General features: G+C 39.7%; 1 protein-coding gene across 4 annotated transcripts in view; it reads right to left on the bottom strand.

Moving 5' to 3' along the window:
• The window catches only part of LOC126267093 (FHF complex subunit HOOK interacting protein 2A-like), a 227,057-nt gene that overhangs the window by 92,698 nt on the left and 113,679 nt on the right, over nt 1-20,680 (bottom strand). For 3 of the 4 annotated variants that reach the window (XM_049971961.1, XM_049971960.1, XM_049971962.1), the window contains exons 7-8: nt 17,702-17,792; nt 12,499-12,676 (exon numbers count right to left, since the gene is read on the bottom strand). In XM_049971961.1, the coding sequence (XP_049827918.1) occupies nt 12,499-12,676; nt 17,702-17,792 (269 nt within the window). The remainder of the gene's footprint in view (nt 1-12,498; nt 12,677-17,701; nt 17,793-20,680) is intronic. The other variant, XM_049971964.1, reaches the window with a different exon arrangement.

The following is a 20,680-nucleotide window of genomic DNA, read 5'->3' as shown; positions in this document are numbered from 1 at the left end:
AGCATACTCATATTTATTTCCACAAGAGCGGAGTTTTATCAGTGCAGGAAGCGAAACCATCAATCTTATCAGGCTTGGGCTGTAGAGTTGAAGGCCTTAGTAAAAAGTGCTGTTTCGTTACTTTTCAGTCTAAGAAGTCTTATCCTGATACTGTGGTTAGGGATGCTATCATTAGATCAGCTCTCGACAAAGAGGTCCACTAATGGGTGCTGCAATTCGAAGAACTCAGCTTGGAAGAAGTCCTCTCTCTTTCTCAGTTGTTTGAAGTTCCTCAGGAGGCGGGCCACCAGTTGGATTTCTGGGTGGACGGACCAATGTCAACTTAGATGACGGTTGTTGTTGTTGTTGTTGTTGTTGTTGTTGTGGTCTTCAGTCCTGAGACTGGTTTGATGCAGCTCTCCATGCTAATCTATCCTGCGCAAGCTCCTTCATCTCCCAGTACCTAATGCAACCTACATTCTTCTGAGATGACGGTACGCACTCGCATACCATCACAACTTCAGAAGCAGACACTGCAGTGGTACAGCGTGCCCAGCTACCAAGCTCCACACCAACATGTCCATGGATTGGTTTCTGCATGCTCCTGCGTTCTTGCCCTTCTTATTTTGTTCAACATGTTCGATCAGTCTGCCCTACTTGTTGGTCTTTTTGTCACCACTGTAGGAAGAAAGGACGCACTGTGGCAGTATGCCATGACCAGCTTGCTAATTCTGTGTTTGGGTTCAAGGTTGGAGAATCAATTAACGTAGTTTCCAACCTTTGCCATATCAGGAATTGTATGAATGTTGTAAGGAATTTTCGGACTTTTTTCGCCTGGGTTAGGCAAGGCCACAGATCATTAGGCACACATTGCTCTTAAGCTGACGGCGCAAATTTGATTCTTCAGAGTTAGACCAGTGCCACCTCACTTTGTGACCAAGCTAGAAAAGAACTTGACAGGTGTACTGTTTAGGTGTTGCTGAACATATATTGTTTAGTCCAGAGATGGCCACAGCATGCCAAATCACGCGTAAGCCAGACAGGCAGGCCATGTGCAGACCACAGCTTTGCCTGTCTTGGCTTTGCTCAATTTTTCTTGGAAGTACCTTGTACAGCTTGATATTTCATTTTGTACTGTGGTGCGGTAGTTTTTCGTCGGCACATCTTTCTTCACTTCAGTGGAATTGTGGTGTCAGTGCTATTTACTGTTTGCTATTTGTTCATGATATGAAGGATATGAAGGACATTCACAGGTCCAATGCCTGTTTGCACAAAAAAGGCGTATAGTGGTCTATCTTCATAAGCCTTTAACAATGAACAGTAAAATGTGTTTACAATACCATGCAGAAATAATTTAAAGATTTAGCTGACAATGAAAGAGCAAAAAATTACAACAGTTGACAGACAAGGTTCACTGTTCTGTACATCAAGAAGCACTTTGTGCTAAATTTGCAGGCATGGAGCATGTGAATAAATCAGTAGTATGTACAGTAAATTTTCTTAAGTTCCATCCATTTTTCCACTGTCAATTGCACCAGTTTTCGATGGAATTAAATGAAGAGAATGGAGACTTTATATATTATTGTGAAGTACATTGGTTAGATCAAGGAGCATGCCCAGAAAGATTTTTTGATTTAAAATGCATTATTGCTGAATTTACAAAGGAAAAAGGAATACAAGAATGAAAATTAGAACATCCAGAATAGATTGCAGACCCTGCATTTCAAGTGGAGTTGACTGCCCACAGTAAGATATTGCAAAGTGAGAAACAATTTATTTTTGGTTTGATGGGGATGCATTTAAAAAGAAAATTGCTCTGCAGAAGGGATAAATTCTTGAAAACACAATCCAGTACCCAAAGCTCACTAGTGTTACAGAAACTGCAACATTTGAAGAACTAGCTGTGGCCTTGGAAGAATTACAAGGATAGTTTTTCAAATATTCTGAGGACACTGCCAATGTTACATCTGTTTTTGAGACCATTTGCTGTTTCAGTTGAAAGGCCCCTGTCCATGTGCAGATATAACTGATTGATGTGCATTATAATTCTTGCTTTGAGGACAAATCCTTTTATGTTAAAACTGTCCACGACATTTTCATTGTTTGCCTCAAACAGAGTTTTCACATCTTCACAAAAACTGCTACAACATTCTGATAAACATATGTGTATGAAAGACCATTTTTTGATGATGACAGTAAGTAAGTTACAATTACATGGCAACCTGAGTGCAAAAATCTGTGAAATTGTCTGTGTCCATTCATATGCCAACAATTTGCACCAGATAAAAATTATACTACCTCTTTAGTGTGCCAAAAATAATTAAATAATATTGAAAATTTCTTTCATTTGTGGTCTGTGATGCTGAGAAATATGAACTCAAATTGTATGCAGTGCAACTGCACTGCCATTTAAATACAACTCTTTTGCAGTTTCCCCCTTTCCCCTCCTCCTGCTCAGGCAGCACAACATGGCGATAGCTGAAGTTTGCAGTAAGGCAGAGCACTTTGGCAAGCAAGCCTCAGCATCGTTCATGAAGCTGAAATCTTGGCCACCCGTGGTCCAAGCCAATGAGCTAGGCCATTAGTGATGATTAAAGAGCCTACTGGGAAGCTTCATCTATACAGTGATTTCAATGTGACAATTAATGCACAGTATGTGTTGAACACACATGCCATCCTATGTCCAGAAGAACTGATGACAAAACTAGCAGAGGGGACAGTATTTTTCAAACCTGGACCTGTTAGAGGCATATTTACAACTACCTGGAGGAGGATTCATGGCAGTTACTCATAATCAACATGCACTATGGTCTCTACAGGCACAGCCACTTGTTTTTCGGGGTGCCAGCACTCCGGCCCATTTCCATGACTTTTGGAGCAACTCACACATGTTCCTAGTTGCATTAACTATCTAGATGACATTGTAGTCATGGGTATCACTGCCAAGGAATATCTACAGAATCTCAGGCTTCTGTTTCATACTCTGCACGATGCAGATCTCAAGGGAAAAATCGCATTTCTCCCAGCCCTACTAAATACCTGTAACATGTCATTTCCTGTTGGTTGGTTCCAGCAGACAAACAATCATGTTGCGGCTATTGACACCTTCCATAGGCCTGTTAATGTAAAGGAGCACCAAGTTTTTTTTTAGGAAAGTTTGTTTATTACCAAAAATTCATATCACAGGCAGCTACTGTGGCATCCTACCAATCAGTTACTGAAAAAAAGCATGTCATTTGTTTGGATGCCAGCATGTGGCCAAACATTCAAAATCTGAAGGACAGTCATTGTTCCGCCACATGCCTGGCCACTTTTCAGCTAGGCAGACAGCTTGTAGTGGTGACGGTTGCATGTCAGTATGGCCTGGGGCTGTACTGGCCCATTGCAATCGTGACATTTGAGAACAGCTGACTGTGTTTGCCTCAAAGACATACAATGTGGTGGAGAAGAATTATTCTCGAATGAAGAAGGAAGCTATTACTAATGATTCCAAGAAGTTTCATGTGTTTCTACATGGTGTCAAATTTCATATAGTAATGGATCACAAGCTTTTAGTCTCCTTCTTTAGGACCATAGATCCCCATAGAACATGTGGCAGACAAAACAGCACATAAGACTTTAGTAGTGGGCACTGTTCCCCAGTCGTTATCACTATGAGATTCACTTCTGTTCTGTGGCTCAGCACTCCAACAAAGATGCACTAGCACATCTCCCTACGAGTCCTGACCAGCTTCGACTGGGGAAAAAAATCATTTGTTTTTACCTTCACCAAGGATACCTTCCCTATTATGAACTTCAACGTCGCTGACGTGGTCGGTTTGGATCCTATTTTCCACAAGGTGTGACAATACAACCAGAGGGGATGGCCGAAAAAGCTTCTAGGTCAAGCATCAGGTCCTGCCCATAATTTTTTTTTTCTCCACTATAGACTGACTCTCATCAATGATGTAATTTTGTTGGCTACAGAACATGCAGTGCTGCAGTTGGTCATTCCTGCCTCGCTCAGGTAGGACATTCTTCTCCTCTTGCACCATGGTCACTGGTTCAAGTGTGCAGGCCATTAGGATGCACAGCACCAATGTTACTCGCCAAGGCCAGAACCTTCACAGCTATATGAGTGTGTCCACCTGGATATCGCAGGCCCCTTTTTTGGATGCATATTAGTTGATTTTTGTAGATGCCTACGCTCGGTTTCCAAATGTCGTAAACTGTTGTTCCATAATTGTGGAATGGAAGTTATAGGCCCTAAACTGGATCTCCTCCGTAGAAGACCTCCCCCACAGATGGACAATGGCCCACAGTTCATCTCACAGATTTTTTCACGAATTTGGAGCGCAACATGGTATCCAGTACATCAGGGCACCTTGTTCCACCCTCAGTCGAATGGGGAAGCAGAATGCCTCATACAGACTTTCAAAATGCAAAAGAAGACATCGACAGAGAGCACACAGACAAAGAAAAGCTCACATATTTTCTCAGTTCTTATATGTCCATGCTGATTGGTTAAAAGAAACCTACTGAAATGCTGCACTGAACTAGCCACGCATGGTGCTGCACCTCCTGCTGCCTATCCCATGCCCACCTAGGATGTCTCCATCACCACGCTACGCGCCAGGGACCCCGTCCAGGCTTACACCTCTGGTTCCATCAGTACTGGATTCTGGCAGTCATTGAAGGCAGCACGGCTGGTGAGGGTTCACGCTGCAGATGGAGGACGGTCTGGTGGCCCGCCACTGCAACCAACAATCCCCGTGGGTGGGGGGACCGCCCTCTGCCTCCCCAACACACACCTACTGAGTCTTCCTCCCTCCTGGAGCCTGGGTTTTCATCTTCTTCTCCATCCCTGGGGGTACCTTCTTTGACTCTTGTGTTAAGCTCACCCTTGCCCACCACCCTTCATCTGCTGTATTTTTTTCCAGTCCCCGAAATGAGCATCAGGGGCACTGGATGGTGGTTCACAGGTACCATCCCCACCAGCTCATGCTTCTGCTGCAGAGGCACTGGATGTCCACGTGGATCTAGCTCCGACACTGCCCCCACCCCCGGTTGGTGTTGCACCATCGGGCATCCACCTATGGTGGAATCGTCACTGCCAAGGCAATTTCCAGACCTAGTCTCCTGTTACAGCCAACAAGGAACTTCTGTCCACACCGAAGGTATCCATCGACAGTGCTCAGAAAGACTTGGGTGATGTCATTTTCCTGAATGCTATAGGGCGTCCCACACTGCAAGAGAGGGATGCCTCGGTCACACCATCTCACAATTTCTCCTCCAAGGGGAGAGCACTGTGGTCACCCTACATTACCACTCGTGTCATGTCAGCACCTCGGTGGCTGCTGTAGAAGGGATTCGAGGTGCCGGTGCAAGCTGTCATGGATCAACTTACTCACGCTGTCCTGTGGTGCATGTCTGGCCTCCATGCAGTGGTACAATCTGGCCTCCAGGCAATGGCACAATCAAATGTTAAGGGCAGCATCAAAGTGTGATCGGCATATGCAGCTGACAGACAGTGGCACCTTGAGAGATTGACAAGCCATCTACCTGATATAATTCCAGAGCAAAGCACACCCAGCCATCCTGATGTTCTTTCCTAAAGTTGACTTGACTTCACTCTCAGGACTCTCTGCATTGTGTTGGATTCAGGCTGGCATTGTACTCGGACTATGTATGGAACTTCTGAACTGTTTTCTCATTCAAGTGATTCATGCACTAAGCAAATACTTATTTGTGTGTGTAGTTACTACAGGAAGTCCTGGTGGAATGGGTAAATGGCACCATATATGAACCACGAAAACTTCTGAGATTCCTATGTGGAAGTTCCTGGTGCATCAAATGTAAATAGAAGAACAGGAGCAATAGGAAACACAGTAACAGAAGGCTATTACATTTTAAGAAAGGATATTTGAACTTCACTATCCAAGTACATCTCCAAGACAGTAATATAAATGGGCAAATGTAACAAGCAGTTCTAGACAAAAATCTTATAGCACAACGAAAAGGAAAAACTCAAAACAACATATCTGAACATGAAAATTAATTATACAATAAGCATCCAAAAGTGAAATGGGGGACACACAAAAAAAGTATTTTCAGAAACAATGTAGAAACACACAATTTAAAAATGTATAGTTTTACATTTAAAGGCTTGCTTTCCATAAAACAGATTAATAAATGCTATATGGTTACCTGCTTGGAACAGATTGTGTATAATGTACTCCAATGTTAATTATGCAATGAACATATAACACCCACCAGTCTGAATAAATTAAGAACACTGCACTGGGATGATAAACACACAGTCATGCCATTCTCAATTACTATCACTGAATGAGCCCACCCTTATTAATAAGCTCACATTACAAATAAAACAGTTCATCTTAATAATGCACTCAAATATAATCTGTGAAATACATCAGCATGATTACAAAATGAGAGCAACCAATCATTTTTTTAATTAGGTAGGATAAACTGTAATAACAACAACATGAAAAGGATAGACTGCTACTCACTACACAGAGGCTTTGAGTCGCAGACAGGTGCGAAGAAAAAAATTGCTAAACATTTAAGCTTTTGGACAAGAATGTCCTCCTTTGGAAATAGAAAACAACATACACATTCCTACAGATGTAACTCACATGTAGATGGTCATTATCTCCAAGATTTGGATTCCAGTGGCAGGAACAGTGGCCATGTGTGTGAGTTGTTGAATATGGGTGTGTGTGTGTTTTTTTCTATTTCCAAAGGAGGATCTTTTCATCCAAAAGCTTAAATTTTTAGCTGCCTTTTTCTTGATGCCCTTCTGTGACTCAATGCCTCCACTGTCTGATAAGCGGCAGTCCATCCTTTTCATATTGCTGTTATTCCAATCTGGAATTTCCATTGCAGGGTAGACTGGATAATTTTTGTGCATTTATTTGATGTTCTGGCAATATATTAACAATGGCACTATTGTTTTAAGCAAACAATAAATCAGCTAACTTATTTGAATATCATAACTAAAATTTTCTAGGTGATTTACAAAGTATAAATTGCGTTCTACAGTTATTCAATATAAATATTGTATGTCCATTCTTCTGAAGCCATCTTTTTGAACATACAAAGAAGTACTGGAAAGTGCTATCTTTGAACCTTTTACGTGAAAACTCTTATGAATTTTTAACTAAAACAAATGTTAGTAGAATTCCACATATTTATTCTCCACACCTACAAATTTCTTCCTCAACATAGTCACCATGATCATAAACACATTTCTCCCAACAAGAGACAGTTTTTTGATAACACCACAGTAGAATGTTTGACTTTGTTTATGCAGCCACAACCTTACCTCTCCTTGCACCACTTCATCACTATCAAGTCCTCAAAGGCATTCTTTTAGTTTTGGAAAGAGATGAAAATTGTATGGGGTCAAGTCGAGACTGTATGGAGGATAATAAATGAAAGTGAACCCAAAGTGTCAGATTATTGCAGATGTTCCAGCACTTGTGCATGGTTTGGCATTGTCATACTGAAGGAAAGGGTGCTCAAAGTGTGGACAAACTCTCTGAATTCAAAATTCAATTACAGCACATTTGGTAGATTTTTGGAGCCACTGGCTCCTTCTTCAGGCAGAAGGGTTGAAGGGAAAAGGAAGAAGAGCAAAGTAAAATAAAGAAAAAAAGACAAGAAGGAACATCATTTATCAACCCTTCAAGGAATGACACCTCTATCTCACTGCCACAAGCTGAAGGAAGAAAGGAAGGAAGGAAGGAAAACTGAGTTTAACATCCCATCAACATAGAGGTCAGTAGAGATAGAGCACACACTCCGATTTTATCAAGGATGGGGACGGAAATTGACTGTGCCCCTTCAAAGCAACCATCATGACATTTGCCTGGAACAATTTTGGGAAATCACGAAAAACTTAATTTGGATGGCCAGACAGGGGTTTGGGCTGCTGTCCTCATAACTGCGAGTCCAGTGTGCTACCCACTGTGCCACCTCACTCAGTGTTACAAGCTGAAATACACAGAATAAACTGCTGGTTTAATCAAAGCTCAAATTCCCTTCTTCCCAACATAACAAAGTTAGTTTTACAACAAACACCTAAGCTATTTTTAAGTCTATATTTAAATAACTATAGCACTACCATGCATTTCAGATAGAATATGCCACAATGAGCATCGATCAGCATTTCTATCATTGGGTATTTGGAAAATATTTCAAGAAGCTTTCATTTTACTATCTCCATACAGATAATTGCACAACCTGTGAACTAATGATGACCAAACAGAAGGTAAGTGTGCAACCAGAGAAAGACAAGAAAACCCTTGAATATGGCAACAGTAAACCTTGAATGCCTTCAAGTATTATCTGCAGAATTGAATGGGAATACAGCAAGTGACGTTCATGTCAATGTTGACTCATTCTAATATGTTTTACACAAGACACCTGTCCAACTTAATCCATGTCTGCAAACAGATGACACTGGGCAATGTCTCATGTGTTTGTAGTGCATGTGATTCTTTCATATGAGGTTTTTATGCTTCACAACAAGTTTTTACAACTTAAACTCACTTGTAACATACTCACAAAACTTTTTTCACTTCTCCTGTAAAATCTAGCTTTTGTGCCTTACTTGGTATCCCATGCAAACATCCCAATTGCCTGTTTTTTCAGCAACTTGTTTCTCTAGTCTTTATATTCCTTAGCCTTTGAACATTGATTGTACACAACTGCAGAGTTTTGAAAATACATGTCTCTCATGTATTGTACAAAATTCACATCTCTGTATTTTAAATGCATTTTTTATTTGATTTTAGTCACTCAAAGTGGGGCACTTCCCACATTAACTCGAACTCATACAACCATACTGTTAGAAATTCCTTTCTATTTTTACAGGGCACTGATGCTTCTTACAAGCTATGAGTGCCAACAGTACAGAATACTGATCTGGTGAATATGCCACTATGGTAGTAAAGAATTGTGTGTCACATAATGAAATATTTTAATCAAAGATCTGACTTGTAGAGTCACCTGTTGTCAAAATCACCAACTGATGATTGTTACCTATAAATGATGACTTGTGGACCACAAAAAACGAAGCAGAACTGTCCACTACCTTTTGAAGTAACAGGGAGGACTAAGTCACTCCAGACAGTATTCGACCATCTCATATGATCAATCTGGACTTAAGACATTTATAACCAATGACAGACACAATCCTCTGCACCAAGGTGTACAAAAAAGGCACAGAAGACTTGTGCACTGAACTGGAGTTCAGGAGGACTATGTAGAAGAGTAGGACAGACTTGACCAGCAACATCTTGGCCACAGTGTGAACAGCAAACGGAGGAAGTGCTCAACTTTTTATAATGAATGTGGTCGAGCATGGCAGTGATTGTTACGCAGCAGTCGATTTTGATTTCACATGTATGTTTCTTTTTAGTTCAGATTTATGTTAATTTTTGGCTTCATAAAGCTAATTTTTAAGCCCTGTACTCCTTCAATCTAAGTCCACACCAATTTACTGTTATATACAGCTACATCCATACACTACAAAGCACTGAGAAGGGTACAGCAGAGCGTACGTCCCAGTGTTCTAGTTATTAGGGCTTTTTCCTGTTCCATTCACATATGGAGAGTGGCGGCTACAACCGCTTAGATGCCTCTCCGCATGCTATAATTAGTCTAATCTTATCTTTGAGATCCCTGTGAGATATAAACTTTCTACGTAGGCTTCCATGGGGTATTTTATGTCTGTCTTCAAGAGTCTGCCAATTCTATTCTTTCAGCATTTTTGTGACACTCTCCTACAGATCAAACAAACCTGTGACAAATCATACTGTCCTTCTTTGTATCCATTCAATGTCTCCTTCTGAGCTTATTTGGTACAGGTCCCACACACTTGAGAAGTGCTCCAGAATCAGTCACACATGTACTCTGTAAGCAGTCTCCTTTGAAGATTGATTGCATTTCCCTGATATTCTACTAATAAATCATGGACTAAAACCTGCTTTATAATACAACTGAGACAATGTTAATGTTCCATTTGACATCCCCACAAATTCAAACATCTAAGTATTTGTATATATTAAAAACAAAGATTCCAAGACTTACCAAGTGGGAAAGCGCCGGCAGACAGGCACATGAACAAAACACACAAACACACACACAGAACTACTAGCTTTCGCAACCAATGGTTGCTTCTTCAGGAAGGAGAGGGAAAGACGAAAGGATGTGGGTTATAAGGGAGAGGGTAAGGAGTCATTCCAATCCCGGGAGCGGAAAGACTTCCCTTAGGGGAAAAAAAGGACAGGTGTACACTCGCGCGCACACACACACACACACACACACACACACACACACACACATATCCATCCGCACATACACAGACACAAGCAGACATATTTAAAGGCCTTTAAATATGTCTGCTTGTGTCTGTGTATGTGCGGATGGATATGTGTGTGTGTGTGTGTGTGTGTGTGTGTGTGTACACCTGTCCTTTTTTTCCCCTAAGGGAAGTCTTTCCGCTCCCGGGATTGGAATGACTCCTTACCCTCTCCCTTAAAACCCACATCCTTTCGTCTTTCCCTCTCCTTCCTGAAGAAGCAACCATTGGTTGCGAAAGCTAGTAGTTCTGTGTGTGTGTTTGTGTGTTTTGTTCATGTGCCTGTCTGCCGGCGCTTTCCCGCTTGGTAAATCTTGGAATCTTTGTTTTTAATATATTTTTCCCATGTGGAAGTTTCTTTCTATTTTATTTACATAAGCATTTGTATAAGTTGACAGATTCCAACCGTGACTCACTGACACTGCAGTCATAGGATACAATGCTATTTTGTTTTGGGAAGTGCACAGTTTTACATTTATGGATGTTTAAAGGAGGTTGCCAATATTTGCAGCACTTTGAAATCTTACCAAGGTCTGACTGAATATTTGTATAGCTTTTTTCAGACAGTACTTATTTATGGATAACTGCATCATCTGTGAAAAATCTGAGGTTATTAATAATATTGTCTGCAAGGTTGGTAATATACAACATGAACAGCATGAGTCTCAATCAACTTCTGGGGCACACCAGTAGCTACTTCGCCATCTGTGGATGACTCTCCATCCAAGACAACAGGCTCTGTCCCCATCAGGAAATCCTTAAATCATTCATAAGTCTTGCTTGATACCCTATATGCACATGTTTTCAATAATAAATGTATGTGTGGCACTGCATCAAACGCTTTTTGGAAATCAAGAAATAGTGCATCCATCTGACTACCTTAATCCGAAGCTTTCAGTATGTCATTGAGAAAAGCAGGATTTGGGTGTCACATGATTGATGTTTCCAGTATCCATGTTGGTTGGCATGGAGGAAGTCATCATGTTCACTATACCCCAGTATATTTCTGCTTAGAATATATTCTGAGATTCCACAACAAATGGATGCCTAGGGTTCTGTTCAAGGGGTATTCAGTATATTAAAATTAAGTGCTTACTTAGCCACATATATGGTATAGAATCCAACTGGGATTGCATCAGGTCTCAGAGCTTTTTTCAGTTTTTACGACTTCATCTGCTTCTCAACACCACTGGTATTAGTATCTATATGTCTCATCTTTGCAGTGATGTGAGAATTAAACTGATGTTTTACTCCTGGATTTTCCTTTATAAAGGAACATTTGAAAATGGAGTTAAGCATTTCTACTATTGCTCTGCTATCCACAATTTCACCTCCTGTCTCATTCATGAGCGTCAGAACACTACACTAACTTTGTTATCATTAACGGCCTCTACTTATAACCAAAATTTCTTCACGTTTTGTGAAAGATCTTTCGTTAACATTCTGCTCTGGTAGTCACTGAAGTCTTTACACAACATCCTCTTGACAGCCAAAAGTATTTCATTCAGCTCCTCTCTATCTACAGCCCTATGCTTTGTTTTACACCTATTACACGGTAGTCTGTTTCTTCAGAAGTTTCTTGCCACTGACTATCAACCATGAAGGATCCCTCCCATCACAAACTGTTGTAATAGGTACATACAAGTACAGTACATTATCAAGTATTTTTTTAAACCTGACCCATAGTTCTCTACATTCTTCTGATCAGACCAAAGTTTCATGTTCCTCACTGAGATATGATACTACTGCCTCTTTATCTAGTTTACTGAACAAATAAATCTTTCTATTTGTTTAGTCTGCCCTTTGCACTTTGGTAATCATTAGTGCTATGACACCTGCATAGTCACTGATACCAGTTTCAATGCGGACATTCTCAAACAGGTTAGGTCTACCCGTTGCCACTAGATCCAATATATGTCCATCCTGTGTGGGATGCCAAACTATCTGTTCTTGGTAGTTTTCAGAGAAGGCTTATAGTAATGTTTCACAGGATGTCCTGTCATGGCAACAACTAACAGAATTGTAATTATCCTAATTATATGGAGGTGGTACAAAACTTTTCTTGAAGAATTTATACTAAGTATAAGAAAATAACTATCTGTTAAACACATGACATGGAACTTAATACTTTAAATAGGACACAAAATTAATACCTTGGAGAAGAGCAGGTGCTGTCACAGTTCTAAGGCCTTTTCTTAGTAAAGCAATTATTCCCAATTTTTGATCATCATCAATATTGACCAAATGTAAAGGCGTGCATTGTTCCAGAAAGTCTCTTCTTATACTTTTAGAAATAGAGTCTCCTATGATTTTGTGAGCTTCCTGGACGAGCTACAGAAACAGTAAACAGGCAACTAAGTATAGAACAATGCTTAGTTATGTACTTTATTTCAGAAAACATATTATTGACATAATTTTGATCTTCAATGTTACCAGCAATTATGATATAAAATTAAATTACAGTTTTTGATGAATTACATTATTTATATATTTACAGACAAGGCTGAGTGTTTATTTTTATTTTTGCCGGGCAGTATCCAATAAGGTGCCCATCTTCAATGATAATGTAGTTTACTTTTGAGCTCTCTGTAAATGTTCCTGGAGATTTTTTTTTTATATTTTTAGCTGGTTTTCAGCACTTCCTTGTAGTTTTTTCCATGAGTCAGTGTGCTTTACAATACCTGCCTCATCCATAACGCAAAAAAAAAAAAATGTGCTTAAAACCAGCTACAAACTAAAGTAGGATCTCCGAAATCATCTACAGAGATTCTATGTGGGCAGAAAAATAAAATACATGACCACTGAAGATGGGCACATAACCTGGTACTGGTCCAACAAAAATAAAAATGCAGCCTTGTCTACAGACATAAATAGTGTCAGTCATGAACTTCATGAAGGCTGCACGCTATCGTTAACACCAAAATAATAGTTTTATCTTATTATTTTATATGTATTGATTGATTCAGACAATAAATAAATCTCCAAGACACAAGGGAATTAAAGACATTAGCTGCCAGTGGACACTGGGTCAGGATGGTGTACTGGTCAGCACATCTGTCAAGTAAGGAGGTACCCCAGGTTCAAATTCCAGTCCAGCACCAATTTATTACTTGCCCCATTGATATAAATCAATGCCCACTGGCAGCTAGCATCTTTAACTCCTATATGTTTCGATTCACAGTGGCTGCAGGATCAAAATACTGTCTGTTCTTTTGGACATGTCTGAAAGAACACACACCACATGTATAAAATTGATCTCTAGCTCATGTAACAAATCAATGTATTAGAAAATGAGAATTAAAATAATATCCACCAGACAAGTCCTCACAATGATTACATTTCCATAATATAGACTTACTGACTATCAGCTTTCAGGAAGTCACCCATGTTAAGAGCAAACCACACTGTTGGGTTGTCATAATAAAATTGAGTAGACGCAAAGGATGTTTGTAAAAATATACAAAGTGTGACTACTGAGTGAGCCAGGCCTAGAAAAAACTGGAGGGAAAATACATAATGAATCGGACACTACTGTCAATAGGGATAAAATGCCTAAAAATTAACTAGATTCTCTACAGTTCCCACTCCTTTCCCACCCAGTGATATGTTTGTCACCGTCAATGGCATCTCCATCTACAATAGCAACCACCTGCTTACCCCCTTCCCTGCTCCAACTCCTGTACCATACAACTTGCCTCCTATCCTACCAATGCACCTGCATGTTCCTTTTCTCTTCTGTAATTCTCTCCTCTCCTCTTCCCCTCACCCCTTAATCACCCCCCCCCCCCTCCCCCCAGCACGGCCTCCAGATGCTCCAATGCTGTACGCAACAGCACTATCTTGAACCCCACGACATCCCTCCACACTCCCACAGGCAGCATTACGATCTTCCTCCACCTCTACACTGATATCCCTCCCCCTCCTGACTCCATGTCTCTTCTGTATCCCCACTACCCACCCAAGCAAATACTGTTGCTTACCTCAAATGCAGCTGCAGTCAGTCCTTAGTGCCCAGGGACAACTGGCCATGTGTGTGAGTCATGCTTGTGTGAATGTGTGTGAGTTTTCTATTTCTGATGAAGGATTAAACATACCTAACATTCTTTTATAATTTTTTGTGATTTGCAAACATCAGTTGTGATATACGCACTCTTACAGCCAGCTCATTCTTTTGCTTCATTAAAATCCAATGTTTTATATGTGGCTAATGATAATTTTAGTAAATACCCTGTACATTATGTAGAGGAAAATTTATATGTCCATTGCTTTTTTAGGTCTTATCTGTCTCCTCACTTATGAAGAATAACAGTTACAGCACTTGTCTTATTCTGGATGATTCTCATCCTTCACATCATTTATTCTGAAACCTCTTCACCTCCTGGTATATTTCCCTTCTCTGTATCTCAAATGTCTTAATACATATACTTTGACATTAGTTTTGAGATATCATTATTTTAATTATTAACTATCTGTCTCGTTGACTCCTTCTTTAAATACAAAAAAACATTTACAGATATCTTCGAATGGTTGAACAATTTTCTCTCTGTTGTTAGTTACTGTACCATCTGCCATCTTAACTGAGGAAATGTGGTATCTAACCAATACGTACTGGTTTGTTATCTTCATACTCTCATTTTTCTGCAATTGCACAATTGAAAACTGTAACGACTGAACACTTACATCATTTTCGAACATTTGCTTCATACAAGAATTCAAATTTATACCGATTTCAAATAAACCAATCATTTACATTTACTTTTCTCTGCATTGGACTGTAACTGAACCAATATATACATGTCAGTGTCACAGTGGAAGAAAGGGCCATCCCAACCAACAACTGAAAACAAGTAGGTTTACAAATCAAGGATCTATAGTTTTTATAAAATGTTTAATCCAAATAAGTACCACTCATGACAGTCAATGTAATTGTTAGTTGTGAATGCAGTTTTCATGGTTTGTCATTTTCAAGTGTCCAGTAACATAAAATATGCCACAGACAAGGAAAGTTCAAAAAAGGAGCTAACCTACATTCAAACAAGCATCAAATATTATGGAGTAAGTTGTACTTATAAATATCATACGCTGTGGCACACATTAGCAATATGACAAGTAAACAAATCTGTCTTTTGTAATCCAATCAAAAGAAGCAATACAAGAGGGAGATTGCAGATGAAATATTTTTTTCTTTCATCAGTAATAGCTGCTTCTATAAGTATCTTAGTCTACTATATATTTAACAGCACCTGTTCTTATTCACAGTTTCGAAAAGCAGCTGTCATATAGACAACAATGAAATGGGATCCAGCCAATATTATTTGGCTGTAATATTTATCTTTTGTATAACAGGGTTGGAGATGATACATCAGCTGTATTAGAGAAAATAAATGTGAGATAGTGTTGTAATTACATTTGGTTTTACATTTTCTCTGTTCAGTCCTTAATTTCTATTACCCCATTCAACCCTTAATTTCTGTTACAGCATAACAATAAACAAATGTTTTATGTCTACATGCAAAACTATTTTGCAAAGGAAAACAATGTAATTTAACAGGGTTGCCACAAGTTTTCCCAGGTGAAATGCTATGATATTTCCCTAATTTCCAGACAAGTTTTAGCATTTTTCCCTGACAGATTTTGAGATCTCAAGGGTAAGTAAAGCCATAAGCAGACAAAAAAATGTAAGGACTTCCTTATTTCTCCCCCATGTGAGCAAGAATCTTAAGTACTAACATCAACAGCTATTTTAATGAACCGTTTTTAGATGGAGAAAGCAAGCCAAATGGTATATGTATTTCTTTAAGACCACTGTTGTTATTTTATTTCAATAAAACAAAACACATTTGGTGACAAAAATATGCAATGTCTTGGAGTCACAAGACAGATCCAAAATCCCTTCACTGATTTCAGAAATAACCCCAGAAAAACATAGGCCTCTTGAAAGAAGTATGTAAGACACGGAAGAGCTGTGTAAACCAACACTATAGGTGGCCACCAATAAAATGTTGGTTCTACTATGTTTGTTATTGTCGGTTATCAGTCACTCTGTTATGTCTATTATTTTATAGATATTGTGTAATTTTTCATTCGAGAAATATATGAGTATGTAGCGTACAAACTGCCAACGACTGCCACAATTTTCTTTTTCTTATCGTTAATACTTTCTAACACACAAATTATTTTCAACGTGCCAAAATGTACAAGAATAAATAAAATGTCTATAAAGCACTGCGCTGTACAATGCACTTGCAGTGAGACAGTCCTGAAATCCCTCGCCCATGGCCTCTGGCCTGCCGAGGAGAACCGCAGTCCTGGGTCCATGGATAAACTACAAAAATCCACTGCATTGTGCCACACACAAACAGACCTGACCTGCAGGCAGAACAGTGAGACTACATCTGATGGGCAGAGCTTGCACGTTAGTGGGAAATGATGGGCCTCAGATTGGCAGACCCAATCCATTAGAGATACCCACAGAAATGACCTGAGGTTATGGGCCATCGTGGACGTCCACTAGTGTGGCCAGCTATTCATGTGTCACAGGCACCATGTTGATGAAATGAGACTGCAGTGATCAATCCATGCAACAGATAACTAGCACAAATACTCTGAGAATCAATACTAATGAGGATAGATAGCAACTCACCGTAAAGATGATCACTGAGCCGCAGACAGCCACGTGGAAAAGACAATCACATTCTTACAAGTAAATTTTTGGCCATAGCCTTTGTCAGACAATGAGAGCATACACACATTCACACAGTTACTCAGACACAACTCGTGCACACATGACTGCCGTTTCCGGCCGCTGCGTCAACAATCTCTGAGAATCAGATCCAAACAAACCCCTTCTCACACCTCCGTGCCTCTCGTTGACAGCTGCTAGGCTAGTGGCAAAAGGTGGTGACAGAACTGACTGCAAGCTGAGGAGAATGGTAGGAGGGAAGAAGCAGTAAGAATGATGGAGTAGGGAAGTGGCACACGTACTCAGCTGTGTCCAGCCAGCAATGATGCATGACATCTCAGTAAACAAAACATTTCATGTACTGAACAAGATGTTTAGATTATTCTAGTGTTTTTTTTTTTAATTTTGCTGATATTTTCCTGATTTCCCTAATACATTTGAAATTCCTTAATATCCAGAACTTGTGGAAACCCTATTTAAGTATAAACAGCAACTAAATCTAACATCCTGGTTTATGAGATATTAAAGATCAAAGAAATTTCTTGCCATACAAGTTATGATGAACTCAAAACAAGAGTACATCACTAAATAACACAACAACAATGAAGAGTATGATTACAAAGTATTTCACTAATCATACCATATTCAATAATATATGACAGAGCTATCCAAACCTGGTTGCAGTAGTCAAGCCATGCAAAAAATGATGTAATTTCACGGCAACCGGGAAAGGGTGCTCCTTCATCCCAAGCAGGAGTATCAAACCTAAAGACAAAGACAAAGAGACAAATAGCAATAACAAACACGAAAGGGAGGAAAAGTTGAGTTCTAACATTATTTTTCTTGTTACTGATCATTTTAACATTCTTTTTCTTTTTAGTGATTATTATAGTGAACAGTTAGAGCACACACAGTGTAACATGCTATTAACAGTATGGACACACTTCATCACACAGATGATAGCAATGTAGGTTATAGACAGAATGATATCTCAAAAATAGTTGTTGCTGTTGTGGTCTTCAGAGACTGGTTTGATGCAGCACTCCATGCTAATCTATCCTGTGCAAGCTCCTTCATCTCCCAGTACCTACTGCAACCTACATCCTTCTGAATCTGCTTAGTGTATTCATATCTTGGTCTCCCTCTAGGATTTTTACCCTCCATGCTGCCCTCCAATGCTAAATTTGTGATCCATTGATGCTTCAGGACATGTCCTACCAACCGATCCCTTCTTCTAGTCAAGTTGTGCCACAAACTTCTCTTCTCCCCAATCCTATTCAATACCTCCTCATTAGTTACGTGATCCACCCACCTAATCTTCAACATTCTTCTGTAGCACCACATTTCGAAAGCTTCTATTCTCTTCTTGTCCAGATATTTATTGTCCATGTTTCACTTCCATACATGGCTACACTCCATACAAATACTTACAGAAATGACTTCCTGACACTTAAATCTATACTCGATGTTAACAAAATTCTCTTCTTCAGAAATGCTTTCCTTGCCATTGCCAGTCTACATTTTACATTTAATATCCTCTCTACTTCGACCATCATCAGCTATTTTGCTCCCCAAATAGCAAAACTCCTTTACTACTTTAAGTGTCTCATTTCCTAATCTAATTCCCTCAGCATCACCCGACTTAATTCGACTACATTCCATTATCCTCGTTTTGCATTTGTTGATATTCATCTTATATTCTCCTTTCAAGACACAGTCCATTCCGTTCAGCTGCTCTTCCAGGTCTTTTGCTGTCGCTGACAGAATTACAATGTCATCGGTGAACCTCAAAGTTTTTATTTCTTCTCCCTGGATTTTAATACCTACTCCGAATTTTACTTTTGTTTCCTTTACTGCTACCTCAACATACAGATTGAATAACATCAGGGAGAGGCTACAACCCTGTCTCACTCCCTTCCCAACCACTGCTTCCCTTTCATGTCCCTCAACTCTTATAACTGCCATCTGCTTTCTGTACAAATTGTAAATAGCATTTCACTCCCTGGATTTTACCCCTGCCACCTTCAGAATTTGAAAGAGAGTATTCCAGTCAACATTGTCAAAAGCTTTCTCCAAGTCTACAAATGCTAGAAACATAGGTTTGCCTTTCCTCAATCTTTCTTCTAAGATAATTCGTAAGGTCAGTATTGCTTCACGTGTTCCAACATTTCTAAGGAATCCAAACTGATCTTCCCCGAGGTCAGCTTCTACTAGTTTTTCCATTCGTCTGTAAATAATTCACGTTAGTATTTTGCAGCTGTGGCTTATTAAACTGATAGTTCGGTAATTTTCACATCTGTCAACACCTGCTTTCTTTGGGATTGGAATTATTATATTCTTCTTGAAGTCTGAGGGTATTTCGCCTGTCTCGTACATCTTGCTCACCAGATGGTAGAGTTTTGTCAGGACTGGCTCTCCCAAGGCCGTCAGTAGTTCTAATGGAATGTTGTCTACTCCCATGGCCTTGTTTCGACTCAGGTCTTTCAGTGCTCAGTCAAACTCTTCACGCAGTATCGTATCCCCCATTTCATCCTCATCTACATCCTCTTCCATTTCCATAATATTGTCCTCAAGTACATCGCCCTTGTATAGACCCTCTATATACTCCTTCCACCTTTCTGCTTTCCCCTTTTTGCTTAGAACTGGGTTTCCATCTGAGCTCTTGATATTCATACAAGTGGCTCTCTGTTTTCCAAAGGTCTCTTCAATTTTCCTGCAGGCTGTATCTATCTTACCCCTAGTGAGATAAGCCTCTACATCCTTACATTTGTCCTCTAGCCATTTTGCACTTACTGTCAATCTCATTTTTGAGACGTTTGTATTCCTTTTTGCCTGCTTCACTTACTGAATTTTTGTATTTTCTCCTTTCATCAATTAAATTCAGTATCTCTTCGGTTACCCAAGGATTTCTACTAGCCCTCACCTTTTTACCTACTTGATCCTCTGCTGCCTTCACTACTTCATCCCTCAGACCTACCCATTCGTCTTCTACTGTATTTCTTTCCCCCATTCCTGTCAATTGTTCCCTTATACTTTCCCTGAAACTCTGTACAACCTCTGGTTTAGTCAGTTTATCCAGGTCCCATCTCCTTGAATTCCCACCTTTTTGCAATTTCTTCAGTTTTAATCTACAGTTCATAACCAATAGATTGTGGTCAGAGTCCACACCTGCCCCTGGATATGTCCTACAATTTTAACTTGGTTCCTAAATCTCTGTCTTACCATTATATAATTTATCTGATACCTTCTACTATCTCCAAGATTCTTCCATGTATACAAACTTCTTTTATGATTCTTGAACCAAGTGTTAGCTATGATTAAGTTATGCTCTGTGCAAAATTCTAACAGACGGCTTCCTCTTTCATTTCTTAGCCCCAATCCATATTCACATACTATGTTTCCTTCTCTCCATTTTCCTACTGTCGAATTCCAGTCACCCATGACTATTAAATTTTCGCCTCCCTTCACTACCTGAATAATTTCTTTTATCTCATCATACATTTCTTCAATTTCTTCATCATCTGCAGAGCTAGTTGGCATATAACCTTGTACTACTGTAGTACGCATGGGCTTCGTGTCTCTCTTGGCCGCTATAATACGTTCACTATGCTGTTTGCAGTAGCTCACCCGCACTCCTATAAAATTTTTTTTTG

This window comes from Schistocerca gregaria, chromosome 4 (genome assembly GCF_023897955.1).
Source record: "Schistocerca gregaria isolate iqSchGreg1 chromosome 4, iqSchGreg1.2, whole genome shotgun sequence".
Taxonomy (NCBI): domain Eukaryota; kingdom Metazoa; phylum Arthropoda; class Insecta; order Orthoptera; family Acrididae; genus Schistocerca; species Schistocerca gregaria.
This window is presented reverse-complemented; position numbering and strand designations above follow the sequence as displayed.